An 18,268-nucleotide genomic window follows, 5' to 3' on the forward strand; every position below is an offset into this window, starting at 1 on the left:
CTCTTTGCAAACCGGCAGGGAAACCCATGGATTTTGCAGAAATGAGAAATCCACATTTTAGTCTGGTAATGGGGGAAATCCACGTTTTACTCTCTTTTTCCACGGGGAATGGAAAACCCAGATCCCTGGTGACGTGCAAGTGAAACGTTAGAATTTGGAGAGCCCCTGCCAGTGAGTGGTGCTGCGAGTGCGAGAACTGGGAGATGATCCCCGAGGCACAGGGACCAGAAGACTGGGACACCCCAGCCCCTGCCCCACTCCCACCTCAGGGGCCCCCGAGGCGCTGGCAGCTGGGTGGCACTGGGAGGGGACAGTCTGCCACACGTGCCATGGCAGCGACGGGGATTCCCTCAGGGCTGGGTTGGGACTGAACACAGGGTCAGGGGAGCTGCATTGGTGCCTCCAGCATTGACACCAGGACAGAACAAAGGGCGCAGGGTCCCGGAGAAGGCGTCAGTGAAAGTGAAGAGATGGGACCTGTCGGTCACGTTGTAAAATGTGACCTCACCTGCCTCATAGTCCAGGAAAACCCCCACCTGCTTGGGCTGCACACGCACAGGGAGAGGGGCCGTTGGGGAGGTGAGGGCCTTGTAAGTGCCGTCCCACAGCCACACGGTCCAGTACCCATTGCCAGGTGTAAATGTGACTTGCCCCTTCTTCCGCACAGACTCCCTGCACACCCCCAGAGCCCAGTCTGTTTTGTCTCCCACCTCCACCTCCCAGTAGTGCCTCCCGCCTGTGAACCCCTGAGAGCCCAGGACAAAGACACAAGGATCAAATCTCTCAGGGTTGTCGGGCAGATCCTGTCGGGTGTCTCCATGTCGCACACATTTCCGATCCTCTGACAGGACAAGGTTGGGATTTGCTGTGTCTGGGTCCAGAGTCACGTCCACTGTGGAGAGAGTCACAGATCAGGGTCCACAAAAGATGACTACGATTAGATAGGCTGGGAGACAGCAGGGGAGCAGTCTGCCCGGAGAGAAAGGGGGGGCGGGGATGAGAACAGGGGGAAGGTCCGGGGACCTCTGTGCCCTGAGGACTGGTTTACTTGGTTTGCTGCTGACAGCAGGCTGGTGCCCTGCCTCTCCCCGCCCCAGGCTGGGCTGCTCTGCCCCAGCTGGGACCCTCCATGTCCCCAGCCCTGTGGGCACAGAACTGCAGCCAGGGCAGCCCCACAGCCAGCTCCTCGCTCACAGAGCCCAGCCCAGGGCAGGACCAGGAATCGGGCTGGGTTCACTGGGTGAGGCAGGGAAGGGGAAAGGGCAGTGGGGAGCATTGAAAAGCAGAACTAAGGACAGGATGAGCAGGGTTGTGGGGGTAGGGGACTGTGGGTTGGGGCGCAGGCAGGGCTGGAGGGGCTGTGGCTTGGGAGAAAGGAGCAACCACATGGGCAGGGCACGAGCATATCAGGCCCCCAGGAAATGTGACAGCACTTGGACAAGGGCAGGAAGGAGAGGACAAGTGTATGGGGGTGGGGGGGTGGGCAGGAAGGGTCTGTTTAGAGCATCAGTGTGAAAAATATCTTCCTGTCTTTTCTTGACCTGCTCTGACGTTTCCCCTGGGAGGAGACTGGCCCCTGCTCCCATCCTGACAACCAAGCTGAAAATGGAGACTCGGCTCCAGGCTGACTCGCCCACCCACAGCGATTTCTCCTGCAGAGGCTGGGAGCTGCAGACCTGCTCCAGCTGCACTTGGGCATCCCCCGCATGTGCACTGCTCCTAGAGTCTGGCCCAGGACCCCAGGGAACGCCTGTGCCTGTCGCCACCTTTGCCCTCCACAGCCAGCCAGAGGCAGAACTGGGGCAGTGTTGAGGGATCCCTCAATCTCACACCCCAGTCTGGACTCAGCGGGGGTCAATCAGACATCCTCCTTGGAGGTCCAGGGTACTGAGGAGCCAGTCCTGACTCCATCTGTGGTAACACCTGTTACACTACAGCTTCAAAAGGCCCTTTCCCCTCAGAACACAATCCACAGAAACCCTCCCTGCCATGGCTCGCTGACTTTGTTCACTTCAGCCGTCCCTAGTTTCCTGCTGCGAGCTGTTACTGGGAATGCTTCAGGGCTGGGATTTGTGCACCCACACAAATGCCCTTGGGAAGTGAACCCCTGGCTCCCTCCCTGTGCGCGTCCATTCAGACTGGGGCCTCCGGCTCCACGGTGCCGTCTCCCAGCGGCAGGATCTGAGCCTCAAGTAGCAAATCCAAGAGAGTGAAACAGCACACGTCTGCACCGCACGGGCTGCCGAGAGCACCAGGCCTGTGCTAAGGTGCCCAGGGCCTGAGCAGGACACAGCAGAACTACCCAGATTTGAAATGACAAACGATGTGCTCAGCTTCATTCATCCCCATGGTGTCCACCCTGTGCAGCCTGGGGGAGCGGGGGTGCCAAGGGCTTTCCCAGGATCTGGGTCACTCTGGGCTGGGGCACAGACCCCCGAGCTGAGCTCTCGTCTTCTGCCAACATGAACACGAGGGCTCTGATAACCCACTTCCACAGCTTCCCCTACACAACCCACTCCCACTTCCCCTGCCGTTACCCTCATACCATGGAAGAGAGGCCCTGGAAGTGCCCCTTACCCAGGAATCCCGTCTGAGCCTCTTGCAGCTGCTTCTCTCCACAGACATACTGGATCCTCTTCTGCTCAGGAAACTCGGGGGCTGGATGCAGAGGTGTCACCTCCTCGCTCCTGCAGGAACATGTGGGCAGTTTTATTCCTCTCAGTTCACAGCCAGAACTTCCCACATCCTCAAGGCCACATGGGGAGATGAATGGGAGCTGGGGCCATGGGGAAGAGGTTCTGCCCGGCTGGCCAGTGGGTGCAGGCTGCTGGCTCCCCTCTGGGCACCGGCAGGCGATGCTTGTACCCGGAAGGTTTCAAGTTGAGCTAGTCCAGCAGGGCTCAACCCGCGATCCCTTCTTGCGCAGCCCCAGCTCACACCTGCAAAGTGGCAGTATTCCCTGTATGGCTTGTGCCAGTGTCAGTGGGAAAAGCCGTACTGGGAAGGAACTGGGTTCTCGTTTAACAAAGACTGTCCCAGGGCTTTTGTCCAGAGAGTTGCACGATGCAGGGCTTGGAGATGTTTCCGCTCCGTCTGCACAGGAAGTGCCAGCCAAGCACTGGCAGCCTGAGTCCCTCTGACACGTGGTCTGATCACAGGCCCCTCTAGGACGGGGGGGCTGCTTCTGGAACTGGGGGGCCTATTCTCCAGGCCCAGCTGCTCGCAAAGGTTATTTCCAGCCTCCAAGGGGCCTGGTCCCTGGCGAGGTCTCTGCCCACAGACACTGTTCCCCTGGGCCTTGGGCTGAGACACTCGGTTCCCTCCCCACAAGCTCCTGAGCCCCTCAGACAGGACAGACTTCAGACATTGCAGAGGCCAAATCAAAATCAAGCCCCAGGCAGTGCAGGTCACAGGCTGGCAGCAGCAGCATCCAGGCCGCAGGGATGGAGGAGGCCGGATCCAGAGCAGAGACTGCTGCACAGGGGGCTGAGGCTGCCACCTCGCCTTGGCCCGTGGGACAAGAGGGGTGAGATGAAGCCCAAACGTACCCGGTCACAGCACCTCCGACACCCTGGAGGGGACAAGAAACAGAATGGAGACAGCGTCACAGCCCAGCCCAGCCCTTCCTTGTGCTACGGGAAGCAGACCCCTCTTACCCGTGTTGCCCTGCAGAGATGGATGCCCCCAGCACTGGGTCCTGAGACTAGGGCAGAAGCAGAAGCACCCCGGGGCTCTGGCCTCTGCTCTGCATCAGCCCAGGAGCTCCCTGTGCCTCAGAGAGCGTCACATCTCTATGCAGGGCACCGCTGGATACCGTCTCACCTCGGGCCCCAGCTGACGGCACTTCTCCTCCAGCTCCGTGATCAGGGCGCTGAGGCGGGCAGTCTCTTCGCACAGGCGGGTGGCATTTTCCTCCCTCCTCCTCACAATCTCGGCGGTCAGCTCTCCCAGCCGGGTGAGCAAGAGGTGCTTCTGCTCAGCCAGGAGCTGGCACAGCTCCTCGCACTCGGACACCACCAGCTGCCTCTCCAGCTCCGTCTGCCTCTGGGGTGGGCAGGGAGAGGCAATGGGAGGGCAGGGCCGGGCCGCGGGGAACAGAGGTGCCCCTGTCGGGTGGGCCGGACAGTCGGGAGAGGCTCCGAGCCTTTTCCAGGCTGCACGCCAGGGTCCAGCCCGGGGCCCCGCTGGGGGACGCAGCCCTGCCAGGCCAAGGGGCGCTCTCTCTCAGCCCCGCCCTGCAGGGGCAGCAGGACCCCACGGCCCAGGGCCCCGAGAGCAAGGCGCTGCCCTGACTCCCCCGAGGTGGAGGAGCCAGCCCGTGCGAGGGGCTCGGCCGGCCCCGCGGAGACCTCCCCCGCCGCCAAGGGGGGCCAGACGCTGCTCTCCCCACCCCGGTGGGACACTCGCCCCAAGCGCTGTCGCTCCTGATTTACACCCACCAGGAGCCTTTCACTCTCCCGCTCCCAGGTGCGGCGCAGGCTCCGCAGCCCCTCTCTCCGCTCCCGCAGGCGCCGCAGGCGGCTCCGGCGCCCGGCCGGGGGCCCCCCCCCGCACGCCGCGCACACGGCCGCGCGCCCCCCCCGCGCCGCCGTCGCCATGGCCCCGCGCTTCAGCTTCCGGGGCAGCGCCGGCGCTCCCCAGGCTGGGCAGGGCAGAGAGCAGGCCGCCTCTCGTCGTGGCCCCACAGCGGGCTTCGGACTGTGCCCCCGCCCCTCTGCGGCCCTCCCGCCTTGGGGATGGGGCCCCAAGCGCTGGCCGAGGCCCAGCTGGGACCCCCGCCGTGCGCGAGCGTCCACGCCGCCGGCCGTGAGCTGATGCCCCAGTCACCGCCCAGCCTGGCCGCGGATTGCCCAGCCTCCCCGGTGCCCAGGCCCGCTCCCTGGGTGGCACGCGAGAAAACGGGTTTGGAGGTCCGGGCCAGGGAGAGGAATGAGCTTCAAGTCTGGGCTTCCTGCTGTGTAAAGACAAGAGCTGTTGTCACTGGGACAAGTGCCAGCGAAGGCCCTGCACCCGCTTGCCAGGCCCTCAAACTCAGCCAGGAGAGTCCTCCGGGTCCCAGCCCCCAATTAGTGCTGTCCAAAGAAGCAGCTGTTCGCACGTGTCTGAGCCCAACACAGCGGCTTTAACAACCAGGCTGTTATTTCACTGTCCCAACCTACTGCTTCTCCCTTAAATGCATCTTTATTGATTGCTCATCAGCCTCCATGACTGCCTGGTCATCCATTTATTAATTGTCAGACTTCCATCCCACCCTTCTTGAAAAGCTCAGAGTGGCTCACAATAACCAACCTACCCACAGACAGGCTTCCCCGAACAACACCCCAAAAATGGGAGCTCCAGCCCCCACTCCGGTGCACAAGCAAAGCTCCTGCCACAATCCCAACCACATCTCTTGGCTGCCTCACACATCTGGATACAAGAAACAAGAAATCTCTCTTCTCCCCTCCCACCCTGCTTGACCCGCAGGCTGCCCCATCAGTGTGGTCTGTCAGTCGGTGTCTGAAGCCTGCAGCCTGAGACCCCAGAGGACCCGATGGCCAGGGCCCTTCTCTTGTTTCGGGGCCTGGGAGTTCAGGAGGCTGCAAAATACAAGTACATCTCCTGTTTGCCCCTCTCCAGTGCAACGAGTCCTCCTTTCTTCCCCAACCCTCCTGCCTGGGCCAAATGAAGGCAAGAGTGAAGGACTTCTAAGGGATAGCCAGCACGGGTTTGTTTGACCAATCTGATTTCCTTCTACGACCGGGTGACCTATCACCTGGACAAGGGAGAAGAGATTGATGTCATATATCTTGACTTCGAAAAAGCCTTTGATCTGGTATCCCATGATCACCTCTTGGCCAAACTGCCCAGTTGTGGCCTTGGCTCCACCATAATCCGCTGGTTGGGAAATTGGCTCCGTGGTCAGACCCAGAGGCTTCTAATTGATGGCAGTCACTCATCGTGGTGCCCTGTGACCAGTGGGGTCCCTCAAGGCTCTGTCCTGGGACCCATACTGTTCAACATCTTCATTAACGATGTGGCCATTGGAGTCAGGAGTGGACTGGCCAAGTTCGCCGATGACACCAAACTCTCGGGCAAAGCATCCACGCCAGAAGACAGGCGGGTGATCCAGGCTGACCTGGACAAGCTCAGCAAACAGGCAGACGAGAACCTGATGGTGTTTAACACCGAAAAATGGAAGGTTCTCCACCTTGGGAGGAAAAACCTGCAGCATCCTTATAGGCTCGGCAGTGCTACGCTGCCTAGCACTATGGAAGAAAGAGACTTGGGGGTCATCGTTGACCACAAGATGAACATGAACCTGCAATGCGATGCTGCAGCTACTAAAGCGACCAAACGGCTGGCTTGCATCCATAGATGCTTCTCAAGCAAATCCCGGGACGTCATTCTCCCCTTGTACTCGGCCTTGGTGAGGCCGCAGCTGGAGTACTGCGCCCAGTTCTGGGCTCCACAATTCAAAAAGGACGTGGAGAAGCTCAAGAGAGTCCAGAGGAGAGCCACGCGCATGATCAGAGGTCAGGGAAACAGACCTTACGGCGACAGGCTGAGAGCCATGGGGCTCTTTAGCCTGGAAAAGCGCAGGCTCAGGGGTGATCTGGTGGCCACCTATAAGTTTATCAAGGGTGAGCACCAGGATCTGGGGGAACGTCTGATCATCGGAGCGCCCCAGGGGATGACGAGGTCGAACGGTCACAAACTCCTGCAAGACCGTTTCAGGCTGGACACAAGGAAGAATTTCTTTACTGTCCAAGCCCCCAAGGTCTGGAACAGCCTGCCAGCGGAGGTGGTTCAAGTGCCTACATTGAACACCTTCAAGAGCAAATTGGATGCTTATCTTGCTGGGATCCTATGACTCCAGCTGACTTCCTGCCCTTTGGGCAGGGGCCTGGACTCGATGATCTCCCGAGGTCCCTTCCAGCCTTGATCTCTATGACATCTATGAAATCTATGACTCATGGAAAGATGGGGTGGAAGGGATTCCCAGAGGTCATCTAGTGCAGGCCCTGCCTGAGGTAGGGTCATCCCAGTCAAAACCATCCCATACAAATCTTGCCTAACCGAGCATTTCTCAACTGATGGGAGAAAGTGGGTTGCAAGAATATACGAAAGGGCTGTGAGCAAACTTTAAAAATGGATTTTTCTTTAAAAGAGAAAAGTGGGAAGCTGTGGGTTTTCCGTTGCAGGCTGCCAGAGGAAAGAACAGGTGGGAAGTTCCTTTGATACCTGGAAACAAATCCCACTGCCGGAGATGGGAACTGGGCAGAGGACCAATCTTATGGCCTGTTTCTGGAATTGTGGAGCCACGTGGTAGAAAAATGTGAGTGGAATTTTTACATTGCTGGACTTTTTATTGGTTAAGTGTACCACATAGTTTTCAAAAGAAATGAAAGCAGAAATGACCCAGCTTTCACAAAGAGAAGAAGAGAAGCGCTGGACAATCCTGCCTCCCTGCAACGGGTCCTTGTAAGGAGCAGGCGTGCCTGGCGCAAGCCGTGCTTCAAGGAGAACTGCTCTTAAGGCACCAGGCACTTGCATCGGAGCCCGAGAGCACTGGGCCCTGTCCCTGCAGGAGTGCACGCCTGCAAAGGCCGGGGTCCAGGTCCAGCGGCTCAAGGTGATGAGAGACGAGGGGAAGCAGCCAAGCCATGGGAAGAAGACGGCGCGTGACGGGAGGCGGTGGGAGGTGGCGGGCGAGGCAGGGCAGACGAGGGAGAAGGGACGTTTGTGGGGGGCGAGAGCCAGCAGGCCAAAACGTTGGCAGCCAAGCACCGTCGCCTAGGCCCCAGCAGAAGGCCGGGCCGTGTCTTTCCAAGGCACGTGGAGCGGCCAGCAGGCACCTTCGGAGGGACATGCTGGCTGCTGTGAGAAGCCACCCGGCTTGCGACTCAGTGTCACGTCAGAAGCCGCTGGGGCCCTCGGCTATGAACGTCACGTGGCAACGTAGAAGTCCCTTCTGGGTCCCGGAAAGGCCTGGGGCCTTCCTTCTCTTCCCCGAGCCCCAGATCTCCAAGACCTTGGAGGCCTGGCGGGTGCCCAGTCCGGACACAAAGGCTTCGGCGAAGGCGTGTGGAAGGCCCGCAGGCCAGGCATCTGGAAGGAAAGGAGAAAGGGCCCAGCTTTCCCAAAGAGGGCAAGGGACATCCTGCAGCACAGCGGCCGATGAGTCTTGAGCGTCTGGCCGCCAAGAGATCTCGGGGAGACCCTTGCGCTCCCACTTCCAAACGTGGGCTCTGGAAAAAAGCCTTGGGGCACAAGAGCAGGCCGTTTGGAGAGGCGGCTCTTCAGGCCGGGATCACCGCGGGGCGGGGCGGGGCGCTGCTTGCTTGGGGACCCCAAGACGTTAAGGGTCAGAATCGTGGGAGGGTCGACTTGAGGGCGGTAAAAGGAGCACGAGACTGGCCAGGCGCAGGGACCAGCAAAGCGCACGCGGCCCGCCTCGCCACACACGGGTACCGCCAGGCCAGGCCACGTCCCTGGGTGGGCTCGAACCACCAACCGCCCGGTTAACAGCCGAACGCGCTGACCCATTGTGCCACAGAGACGGCGCAGGCCGCCCGCGCCCCTCGGCGCCTTCTCCCTCCGCCAACCGTCCCGCCACCATGCTCTGGCGCCAAGCAGATGCCCCGGGGCACCGCGTGCTCTAACCCCGGCGAGGGCGAGGGCGAGGGCGAGGGCGAGGCGGCGGGGTCGCCCCTGGGAGAGGGAATTCCCCTCCAGGAAGCCCCAAAGGGCGGTGGGCCTCCTGGCTTCCTCAGGAGAGCTCATCGCTGCTGGGGCCCACCCTCGCCCTGGGAGACGAAGGGAAGGCAGCGCTCGGGTCCGGCAGGCGGGCTGCGGGAGCAGCGTGCTGGCGGCCAGGGGCGCCGGCCGGGCTTCCCGTCAGGATGGCCGAGCGGTCAAAGGCGCTGCGTTCAGGTCGCAGTCTCCTCTGGAGGCGCGGGTTCGAGTCCCGCTCCTGACAGCAGCCTCCCCTTTTCCCTGCAAAGCTGCCCCCCTGCCCAGCTCTCGCTCTTGCTCTTGCAGCTGAGCAGCACTCAGCAGCTTCTCCCAATCGGCTGCCAGCTTGTCCACGGCCCACAGGTGGTGGGGCAGGTGCCAGCCCCGCCTCCCCCTTGCCTGCCGGCCATGGGCTGCAGGTGGGCGCGGTCCCCGGGACCAGGGCTTCTTTCTGGCGCCGCGCCGGGCTGATCAGCGGCAGCGTCTGGAGCCGCGCAGGCCCTCCCTCGGTGCCTTTGGGCCGGCAGCCCGCGCCAGGCCTCTTCCTCCGGCACGCAGCAGCGGGTGGGGCCCGTCCATGCCACTACTTGCCGTGGCTGCCAGCCCGTCACGGGGTGTGCTAGTCCCGAGAGTTGGGACAGGGTGGCGTAGCCCCGCGCTGGCAGGGGACGAGGTGGCAGGTGAGCGGGAAGGGAGCGGTCCGGCCGGCCTCCTCTGATGGCCCTGGTGGGCTGGGCGCCCACAGCTCTTCCTTGCCCCTCTGGTGGAGGCCCGCTTCCAGGTCAGGCGGAGGAATGCCCGGCTGGCCCGCCCCGCCCCGCCCCCCCGCAATTCCCCCCACGGCGCCCGGAAGCAGAGACACAGCGCCCCCCCCGCTCTCTTCCAGAATCCTGCCTCGTGCCACTGCTCTTACACGCTCGAAGAAGACGATCCCCAAGAAGCACTTGCTGACACCGGAGCTCTTTGTGGAGCGCTGGACAATCCTGCCTCCCTGCAACGGGTCCTTGTAAGGAGCAGGCGTGCCTGGCGCAAGCCGTGCTTCAAGGAGAACTGCTCTTAAGGCACCAGGCACTTGCATCGGAGCCCGAGAGCACTGGGCCCTGTCCCTGCAGGAGTGCACGCCTGCAAAGGCCGGGGTCCAGGTCCAGCGGCTCAAGGTGATGAGAGACGAGGGGAAGCAGCCAAGCCATGGGAAGAAGACGGCGCGTGACGGGAGGCGGTGGGAGGTGGCGGGCGAGGCAGGGCAGACGAGGGAGAAGGGACGTTTGTGGGGGGCGAGAGCCAGCAGGCCAAAACGTTGGCAGCCAAGCACCGTCGCCTAGGCCCCAGCAGAAGGCCGGGCCGTGTCTTTCCAAGGCACGTGGAGCGGCCAGCAGGCACCTTCGGAGGGACATGCTGGCTGCTGTGAGAAGCCACCCGGCTTGCGACTCAGTGTCACGTCAGAAGCCGCTGGGGCCCTCGGCTATGAACGTCACGTGGCAACGTAGAAGTCCCTTCTGGGTCCCGGAAAGGCCTGGGGCCTTCCTTCTCTTCCCCGAGCCCCAGATCTCCAAGACCTTGGAGGCCTGGCGGGTGCCCAGTCCGGACACAAAGGCTTCGGCGAAGGCGTGTGGAAGGCCCGCAGGCCAGGCATCTGGAAGGAAAGGAGAAAGGGCCCAGCTTTCCCAAAGAGGGCAAGGGACATCCTGCAGCACAGCGGCCGATGAGTCTTGAGCGTCTGGCCGCCAAGAGATCTCGGGGAGACCCTTGCGCTCCCACTTCCAAACGTGGGCTCTGGAAAAAAGCCTTGGGGCACAAGAGCAGGCCGTTTGGAGAGGCGGCTCTTCAGGCCGGGATCACCGCGGGGCGGGGCGGGGCGCTGCTTGCTTGGGGACCCCAAGACGTTAAGGGTCAGAATCGTGGGAGGGTCGACTTGAGGGCGGTAAAAGGAGCACGAGACTGGCCAGGCGCAGGGACCAGCAAAGCGCACGCGGCCCGCCTCGCCACACACGGGTACCGCCAGGCCAGGCCACGTCCCTGGGTGGGCTCGAACCACCAACCGCCCGGTTAACAGCCGAACGCGCTGACCCATTGTGCCACAGAGACGGCGCAGGCCTCCCGCGCCCCTCGGCGCCTTCTCCCTCCGCCAACCGTCCCGCCACCATGCTCTGGCGCCAAGCAGATGCCCCGGGGCACCGCGTGCTCTAACCCCGGCGAGGGCGAGGGCGAGGGCGAGGGCGAGGCGGCGGGGTCGCCCCTGGGAGAGGGAATTCCCCTCCAGGAAGCCCCAAAGGGCGGTGGGCCTCCTGGCTTCCTCAGGAGAGCTCATCGCTGCTGGGGCCCACCCTCGCCCTGGGAGACGAAGGGAAGGCAGCGCTCGGGTCCGGCAGGCGGGCTGCGGGAGCAGCGTGCTGGCGGCCAGGGGCGCCGGCCGGGCTTCCCGTCAGGATGGCCGAGCGGTCAAAGGCGCTGCGTTCAGGTCGCAGTCTCCTCTGGAGGCGCGGGTTCGAGTCCCGCTCCTGACAGCAGCCTCCCCTTTTCCCTGCAAAGCTGCCCCCCTGCCCAGCTCTCGCTCTTGCTCTTGCAGCTGAGCAGCACTCAGCAGCTTCTCCCAATCGGCTGCCAGCTTGTCCACGGCCCACAGGTGGTGGGGCAGGTGCCAGCCCCGCCTCCCCCTTGCCTGCCGGCCATGGGCTGCAGGTGGGCGCGGTCCCCGGGACCAGGGCTTCTTTCTGGCGCCGCGCCGGGCTGATCAGCGGCAGCGTCTGGAGCCGCGCAGGCCCTCCCTCGGTGCCTTTGGGCCGGCAGCCCGCGCCAGGCCTCTTCCTCCGGCACGCAGCAGCGGGTGGGGCCCGTCCATGCCACTACTTGCCGTGGCTGCCAGCCCGTCACGGGGTGTGCTAGTCCCGAGAGTTGGGACAGGGTGGCGTAGCCCCGCGCTGGCAGGGGACGAGGTGGCAGGTGAGCGGGAAGGGAGCGGTCCGGCCGGCCTCCTCTGATGGCCCTGGTGGGCTGGGCGCCCACAGCTCTTCCTTGCCCCTCTGGTGGAGGCCCGCTTCCAGGTCAGGCGGAGGAATGCCCGGCTGGCCCGCCCCGCCCCGCCCCCCCGCAATTCCCCCCACGGCGCCCGGAAGCAGAGACACAGCGCCCCCCCCGCTCTCTTCCAGAATCCTGCCTCGTGCCACTGCTCTTACACGCTCGAAGAAGACGATCCCCAAGAAGCACTTGCTGACACCGGAGCTCTTTGTGGAGCGCTGGACAATCCTGCCTCCCTGCAACGGGTCCTTGTAAGGAGCAGGCGTGCCTGGCGCAAGCCGTGCTTCAAGGAGAACTGCTCTTAAGGCACCAGGCACTTGCATCGGAGCCCGAGAGCACTGGGCCCTGTCCCTGCAGGAGTGCACGCCTGCAAAGGCCGGGGTCCAGGTCCAGCGGCTCAAGGTGATGAGAGACGAGGGGAAGCAGCCAAGCCATGGGAAGAAGACGGCGCGTGACGGGAGGCGGTGGGAGGTGGCGGGCGAGGCAGGGCAGACGAGGGAGAAGGGACGTTTGTGGGGGGCGAGAGCCAGCAGGCCAAAACGTTGGCAGCCAAGCACCGTCGCCTAGGCCCCAGCAGAAGGCCGGGCCGTGTCTTTCCAAGGCACGTGGAGCGGCCAGCAGGCACCTTCGGAGGGACATGCTGGCTGCTGTGAGAAGCCACCCGGCTTGCGACTCAGTGTCACGTCAGAAGCCGCTGGGGCCCTCGGCTATGAACGTCACGTGGCAACGTAGAAGTCCCTTCTGGGTCCCGGAAAGGCCTGGGGCCTTCCTTCTCTTCCCCGAGCCCCAGATCTCCAAGACCTTGGAGGCCTGGCGGGTGCCCAGTCCGGACACAAAGGCTTCGGCGAAGGCGTGTGGAAGGCCCGCAGGCCAGGCATCTGGAAGGAAAGGAGAAAGGGCCCAGCTTTCCCAAAGAGGGCAAGGGACATCCTGCAGCACAGCGGCCGATGAGTCTTGAGCGTCTGGCCGCCAAGAGATCTCGGGGAGACCCTTGCGCTCCCACTTCCAAACGTGGGCTCTGGAAAAAAGCCTTGGGGCACAAGAGCAGGCCGTTTGGAGAGGCGGCTCTTCAGGCCGGGATCACCGCGGGGCGGGGCGGGGCGCTGCTTGCTTGGGGACCCCAAGACGTTAAGGGTCAGAATCGTGGGAGGGTCGACTTGAGGGCGGTAAAAGGAGCACGAGACTGGCCAGGCGCAGGGACCAGCAAAGCGCACGCGGCCCGCCTCGCCACACACGGGTACCGCCAGGCCAGGCCACGTCCCTGGGTGGGCTCGAACCACCAACCGCCCGGTTAACAGCCGAACGCGCTGACCCATTGCGCCACAGAGACGGCGCAGGCCTCCCGCGCCCCTCGGCGCCTTCTCCCTCCGCCAACCGTCCCGCCACCATGCTCTGGCGCCAAGCAGATGCCCCGGGGCACCGCGTGCTCTAACCCCGGCGAGGGCGAGGGCGAGGCGGCGGGGTCGCCCCTGGGAGAGGGAATTCCCCTCCAGGAAGCCCCAAAGGGCGGTGGGCCTCCTGGCTTCCTCAGGAGAGCTCATCGCTGCTGGGGCCCACCCTCGCCCTGGGAGACGAAGGGAAGGCAGCGCTCGGGTCCGGCAGGCGGGCTGCGGGAGCAGCGTGCTGGCGGCCAGGGGCGCCGGCCGGGCTTCCCGTCAGGATGGCCGAGCGGTCAAAGGCGCTGCGTTCAGGTCGCAGTCTCCTCTGGAGGCGCGGGTTCGAGTCCCGCTCCTGACAGCAGCCTCCCCTTTTCCCTGCAAAGCTGCCCCCCTGCCCAGCTCTCGCTCTTGCTCTTGCAGCTGAGCAGCACTCAGCAGCTTCTCCCAATCGGCTGCCAGCTTGTCCACGGCCCACAGGTGGTGGGGCAGGTGCCAGCCCCGCCTCCCCCTTGCCTGCCGGCCATGGGCTGCAGGTGGGCGCGGTCCCCGGGACCAGGGCTTCTTTCTGGCGCCGCGCCGGGCTGATCAGCGGCAGCGTCTGGAGCCGCGCAGGCCCTCCCTCGGTGCCTTTGGGCCGGCAGCCCGCGCCAGGCCTCTTCCTCCGGCACGCAGCAGCGGGTGGGGCCCGTCCATGCCACTACTTGCCGTGGCTGCCAGCCCGTCACGGGGTGTGCTAGTCCCGAGAGTTGGGACAGGGTGGCGTAGCCCCGCGCTGGCAGGGGACGAGGTGGCAGGTGAGCGGGAAGGGAGCGGTCCGGCCGGCCTCCTCTGATGGCCCTGGTGGGCTGGGCGCCCACAGCTCTTCCTTGCCCCTCTGGTGGAGGCCCGCTTCCAGGTCAGGCGGAGGAATGCCCGGCTGGCCCGCCCCGCCCCGCCCCCCCGCAATTCCCCCCACGGCGCCCGGAAGCAGAGACACAGCGCCCCCCCCGCTCTCTTCCAGAATCCTGCCTCGTGCCACTGCTCTTACACGCTCGAAGAAGACGATCCCCAAGAAGCACTTGCTGACACCGGAGCTCTTTGTGGAGCGCTGGACAATCCTGCCTCCCTGCAACGGGTCCTTGTAAGGAGCAGGCGTGCCTGGCGCAAGCCGTGCTTCAAGGAGAACTGCTCTTAAGGCACCAGGCACTTGCATCGGAGCCCGAGAGCACTGGGCCCTGTCCCTGCAGGAGTGCACGCCTGCAAAGGCCGGGGTCCAGGTCCAGCGGCTCAAGGTGATGAGAGACGAGGGGAAGCAGCCAAGCCATGGGAAGAAGACGGCGCGTGACGGGAGGCGGTGGGAGGTGGCGGGCGAGGCAGGGCAGACGAGGGAGAAGGGACGTTTGTGGGGGGCGAGAGCCAGCAGGCCAAAACGTTGGCAGCCAAGCACCGTCGCCTAGGCCCCAGCAGAAGGCCGGGCCGTGTCTTTCCAAGGCACGTGGAGCGGCCAGCAGGCACCTTCGGAGGGACATGCTGGCTGCTGTGAGAAGCCACCCGGCTTGCGACTCAGTGTCACGTCAGAAGCCGCTGGGGCCCTCGGCTATGAACGTCACGTGGCAACGTAGAAGTCCCTTCTGGGTCCCGGAAAGGCCTGGGGCCTTCCTTCTCTTCCCCGAGCCCCAGATCTCCAAGACCTTGGAGGCCTGGCGGGTGCCCAGTCCGGACACAAAGGCTTCGGCGAAGGCGTGTGGAAGGCCCGCAGGCCAGGCATCTGGAAGGAAAGGAGAAAGGGCCCAGCTTTCCCAAAGAGGGCAAGGGACATCCTGCAGCACAGCGGCCGATGAGTCTTGAGCGTCTGGCCGCCAAGAGATCTCGGGGAGACCCTTGCGCTCCCACTTCCAAACGTGGGCTCTGGAAAAAAGCCTTGGGGCACAAGAGCAGGCCGTTTGGAGAGGCGGCTCTTCAGGCCGGGATCACCGCGGGGCGGGGCGGGGCGCTGCTTGCTTGGGGACCCCAAGACGTTAAGGGTCAGAATCGTGGGAGGGTCGACTTGAGGGCGGTAAAAGGAGCACGAGACTGGCCAGGCGCAGGGACCAGCAAAGCGCACGCGGCCCGCCTCGCCACACACGGGTACCGCCAGGCCAGGCCACGTCCCTGGGTGGGCTCGAACCACCAACCGCCCGGTTAACAGCCGAACGCGCTGACCCATTGCGCCACAGAGACGGCGCAGGCCTCCCGCGCCCCTCGGCGCCTTCTCCCTCCGCCAACCGTCCCGCCACCATGCTCTGGCGCCAAGCAGATGCCCCGGGGCACCGCGTGCTCTAACCCCGGCGAGGGCGAGGGCGAGGCGGCGGGGTCGCCCCTGGGAGAGGGAATTCCCCTCCAGGAAGCCCCAAAGGGCGGTGGGCCTCCTGGCTTCCTCAGGAGAGCTCATCGCTGCTGGGGCCCACCCTCGCCCTGGGAGACGAAGGGAAGGCAGCGCTCGGGTCCGGCAGGCGGGCTGCGGGAGCAGCGTGCTGGCGGCCAGGGGCGCCGGCCGGGCTTCCCGTCAGGATGGCCGAGCGGTCAAAGGCGCTGCGTTCAGGTCGCAGTCTCCTCTGGAGGCGCGGGTTCGAGTCCCGCTCCTGACAGCAGCCTCCCCTTTTCCCTGCAAAGCTGCCCCCCTGCCCAGCTCTCGCTCTTGCTCTTGCAGCTGAGCAGCACTCAGCAGCTTCTCCCAATCGGCTGCCAGCTTGTCCACGGCCCACAGGTGGTGGGGCAGGTGCCAGCCCCGCCTCCCCCTTGCCTGCCGGCCATGGGCTGCAGGTGGGCGCGGTCCCCGGGACCAGGGCTTCTTTCTGGCGCCGCGCCGGGCTGATCAGCGGCAGCGTCTGGAGCCGCGCAGGCCCTCCCTCGGTGCCTTTGGGCCGGCAGCCCGCGCCAGGCCTCTTCCTCCGGCACGCAGCAGCGGGTGGGGCCCGTCCATGCCACTACTTGCCGTGGCTGCCAGCCCGTCACGGGGTGTGCTAGTCCCGAGAGTTGGGACAGGGTGGCGTAGCCCCGCGCTGGCAGGGGACGAGGTGGCAGGTGAGCGGGAAGGGAGCGGTCCGGCCGGCCTCCTCTGATGGCCCTGGTGGGCTGGGCGCCCACAGCTCTTCCTTGCCCCTCTGGTGGAGGCCCGCTTCCAGGTCAGGCGGAGGAATGCCCGGCTGGCCCGCCCCGCCCCGCCCCCCCGCAATTCCCCCCACGGCGCCCGGAAGCAGAGACACAGCGCCCCCCCCGCTCTCTTCCAGAATCCTGCCTCGTGCCACTGCTCTTACACGCTCGAAGAAGACGATCCCCAAGAAGCACTTGCTGACACCGGAGCTCTTTGTGGAGCGCTGGACAATCCTGCCTCCCTGCAACGGGTCCTTGTAAGGAGCAGGCGTGCCTGGCGCAAGCCGTGCTTCAAGGAGAACTGCTCTTAAGGCACCAGGCACTTGCATCGGAGCCCGAGAGCACTGGGCCCTGTCCCTGCAGGAGTGCACGCCTGCAAAGGCCGGGGTCCAGGTCCAGCGGCTCAAGGTGATGAGAGACGAGGGGAAGCAGCCAAGCCATGGGAAGAAGACGGCGCGTGACGGGAGGCGGTGGGAGGTGGCGGGCGAGGCAGGGCAGACGAGGGAGAAGGGACGTTTGTGGGGGGCGAGAGCCAGCAGGCCAAAACGTTGGCAGCCAAGCACCGTCGCCTAGGCCCCAGCAGAAGGCCGGGCCGTGTCTTTCCAAGGCACGTGGAGCGGCCAGCAGGCACCTTCGGAGGGACATGCTGGCTGCTGTGAGAAGCCACCCGGCTTGCGACTCAGTGTCACGTCAGAAGCCGCTGGGGCCCTCGGCTATGAACGTCACGTGGCAACGTAGAAGTCCCTTCTGGGTCCCGGAAAGGCCTGGGGCCTTCCTTCTCTTCCCCGAGCCCCAGATCTCCAAGACCTTGGAGGCCTGGCGGGTGCCCAGTCCGGACACAAAGGCTTCGGCGAAGGCGTGTGGAAGGCCCGCAGGCCAGGCATCTGGAAGGAAAGGAGAAAGGGCCCAGCTTTCCCAAAGAGGGCAAGGGACATCCTGCAGCACAGCGGCCGATGAGTCTTGAGCGTCTGGCCGCCAAGAGATCTCGGGGAGACCCTTGCGCTCCCACTTCCAAACGTGGGCTCTGGAAAAAAGCCTTGGGGCACAAGAGCAGGCCGTTTGGAGAGGCGGCTCTTCAGGCCGGGATCACCGCGGGGCGGGGCGGGGCGCTGCTTGCTTGGGGACCCCAAGACGTTAAGGGTCAGAATCGTGGGAGGGTCGACTTGAGGGCGGTAAAAGGAGCACGAGACTGGCCAGGCGCAGGGACCAGCAAAGCGCACGCGGCCCGCCTCGCCACACACGGGTACCGCCAGGCCAGGCCACGTCCCTGGGTGGGCTCGAACCACCAACCGCCCGGTTAACAGCCGAACGCGCTGACCCATTGCGCCACAGAGACGGCGCAGGCCTCCTGCGCCCCTCGGCGCCTTCTCCCTCCGCCAACCGTCCCGCCACCATGCTCTGGCGCCAAGCAGATGCCCCGGGGCACCGCGTGCTCTAACCCCGGCGAGGGCGAGGGCGAGGCGGCGGGGTCGCCCCTGGGAGAGGGAATTCCCCTCCAGGAAGCCCCAAAGGGCGGTGGGCCTCCTGGCTTCCTCAGGAGAGCTCATCGCTGCTGGGGCCCACCCTCGCCCTGGGAGACGAAGGGAAGGCAGCGCTCGGGTCCGGCAGGCGGGCTGCGGGAGCAGCGTGCTGGCGGCCAGGGGCGCCGGCCGGGCTTCCCGTCAGGATGGCCGAGCGGTCAAAGGCGCTGCGTTCAGGTCGCAGTCTCCTCTGGAGGCGCGGGTTCGAGTCCCGCTCCTGACAGCAGCCTCCCCTTTTCCCTGCAAAGCTGCCCCCCTGCCCAGCTCTCGCTCTTGCTCTTGCAGCTGAGCAGCACTCAGCAGCTTCTCCCAATCGGCTGCCAGCTTGTCCACGGCCCACAGGTGGTGGGGCAGGTGCCAGCCCCGCCTCCCCCTTGCCTGCCGGCCATGGGCTGCAGGTGGGCGCGGTCCCCGGGACCAGGGCTTCTTTCTGGCGCCGCGCCGGGCTGATCAGCGGCAGCGTCTGGAGCCGCGCAGGCCCTCCCTCGGTGCCTTTGGGCCGGCAGCCCGCGCCAGGCCTCTTCC

At 64.8% G+C, this 18,268-nt stretch overlaps 1 protein-coding gene and 10 non-coding genes across 11 annotated transcripts; 5 read left to right on the forward strand and 6 right to left on the reverse strand.

Moving 5' to 3' along the window:
• Nucleotides 1-69: 69 nt before the first annotated feature.
• LOC149852982 (E3 ubiquitin-protein ligase TRIM11-like) lies at nt 70-4,613 on the reverse strand. The gene is made up of 5 exons (XM_090029197.1): nt 4,440-4,613; nt 3,823-4,044; nt 3,549-3,571; nt 2,578-2,687; nt 70-892 (listed from the first exon to the last, which is right to left on the reverse strand). Exons 1-5 carry the CDS (start codon nt 4,596-4,598, stop codon nt 351-353), a joined length of 1,056 nt encoding a protein of 351 aa, XP_089885323.1. The 5' UTR covers nt 4,599-4,613; the 3' UTR covers nt 70-350.
• A 3,856-nt stretch (nt 4,614-8,469) lies between these two features.
• On the reverse strand, nt 8,470-8,543 carry TRNAN-GUU (transfer RNA asparagine (anticodon GUU)). Its single transcript has one exon. It is a non-coding gene; the product is annotated as a tRNA-Asn (tRNA).
• Nucleotides 8,544-8,879: 336 nt separating this feature from the next.
• On the forward strand, nt 8,880-8,962 carry TRNAL-CAG (transfer RNA leucine (anticodon CAG)). Its single transcript has one exon. It is a non-coding gene; the product is annotated as a tRNA-Leu (tRNA).
• Nucleotides 8,963-10,729: 1,767 nt separating this feature from the next.
• Nucleotides 10,730-10,803, reverse strand: TRNAN-GUU (transfer RNA asparagine (anticodon GUU)). Its single transcript has one exon. It is a non-coding gene; the product is annotated as a tRNA-Asn (tRNA).
• Nucleotides 10,804-11,139: 336 nt separating this feature from the next.
• TRNAL-CAG (transfer RNA leucine (anticodon CAG)) lies at nt 11,140-11,222 on the forward strand. The gene has a single exon. It is a non-coding gene; the product is annotated as a tRNA-Leu (tRNA).
• Nucleotides 11,223-12,989: 1,767 nt separating this feature from the next.
• On the reverse strand, nt 12,990-13,063 carry TRNAN-GUU (transfer RNA asparagine (anticodon GUU)). The gene has a single exon. It is a non-coding gene; the product is annotated as a tRNA-Asn (tRNA).
• Nucleotides 13,064-13,387: 324 nt separating this feature from the next.
• TRNAL-CAG (transfer RNA leucine (anticodon CAG)) lies at nt 13,388-13,470 on the forward strand. Its single transcript has one exon. It is a non-coding gene; the product is annotated as a tRNA-Leu (tRNA).
• Nucleotides 13,471-15,237: 1,767 nt separating this feature from the next.
• TRNAN-GUU (transfer RNA asparagine (anticodon GUU)) lies at nt 15,238-15,311 on the reverse strand. Its single transcript has one exon. It is a non-coding gene; the product is annotated as a tRNA-Asn (tRNA).
• A 324-nt stretch (nt 15,312-15,635) lies between these two features.
• Nucleotides 15,636-15,718, forward strand: TRNAL-CAG (transfer RNA leucine (anticodon CAG)). The gene has a single exon. It is a non-coding gene; the product is annotated as a tRNA-Leu (tRNA).
• Nucleotides 15,719-17,485: 1,767 nt separating this feature from the next.
• On the reverse strand, nt 17,486-17,559 carry TRNAN-GUU (transfer RNA asparagine (anticodon GUU)). Its single transcript has one exon. It is a non-coding gene; the product is annotated as a tRNA-Asn (tRNA).
• Nucleotides 17,560-17,883: 324 nt separating this feature from the next.
• Nucleotides 17,884-17,966, forward strand: TRNAL-CAG (transfer RNA leucine (anticodon CAG)). The gene has a single exon. It is a non-coding gene; the product is annotated as a tRNA-Leu (tRNA).
• Nucleotides 17,967-18,268: the final 302 nt, after the last annotated feature.

Source organism: Crocodylus siamensis, chromosome 15 (assembly GCF_052110815.1).
Source record: "Crocodylus siamensis isolate JL-2025a chromosome 15, ASM5211081v1, whole genome shotgun sequence".
NCBI lineage: Eukaryota > Metazoa > Chordata > Crocodylia > Crocodylidae > Crocodylus > Crocodylus siamensis.

Excerpts from the sequence above, each read along its gene's own strand:
- LOC149852982 (XM_090029197.1), bottom strand. The coding sequence starts at position 4,598 with ATGGCGACGGCGGCGCGGGGGGGGCGCGCGGCCGTGTGCGCGGCGTGC. Across the intron at positions 4,045-4,439 it reads GGGAGAGTGAAAGGCTCCTG|AGGCAGACGGAGCTGGAGAG; the intron begins GTGGGTGTAAAT and ends TGCCCACCCCAG. Across the intron at positions 2,688-3,548 it reads GTCGGAGGTGCTGTGACCGG|GAGCGAGGAGGTGACACCTC; the intron begins GTACGTTTGGGC and ends ATGTTCCTGCAG.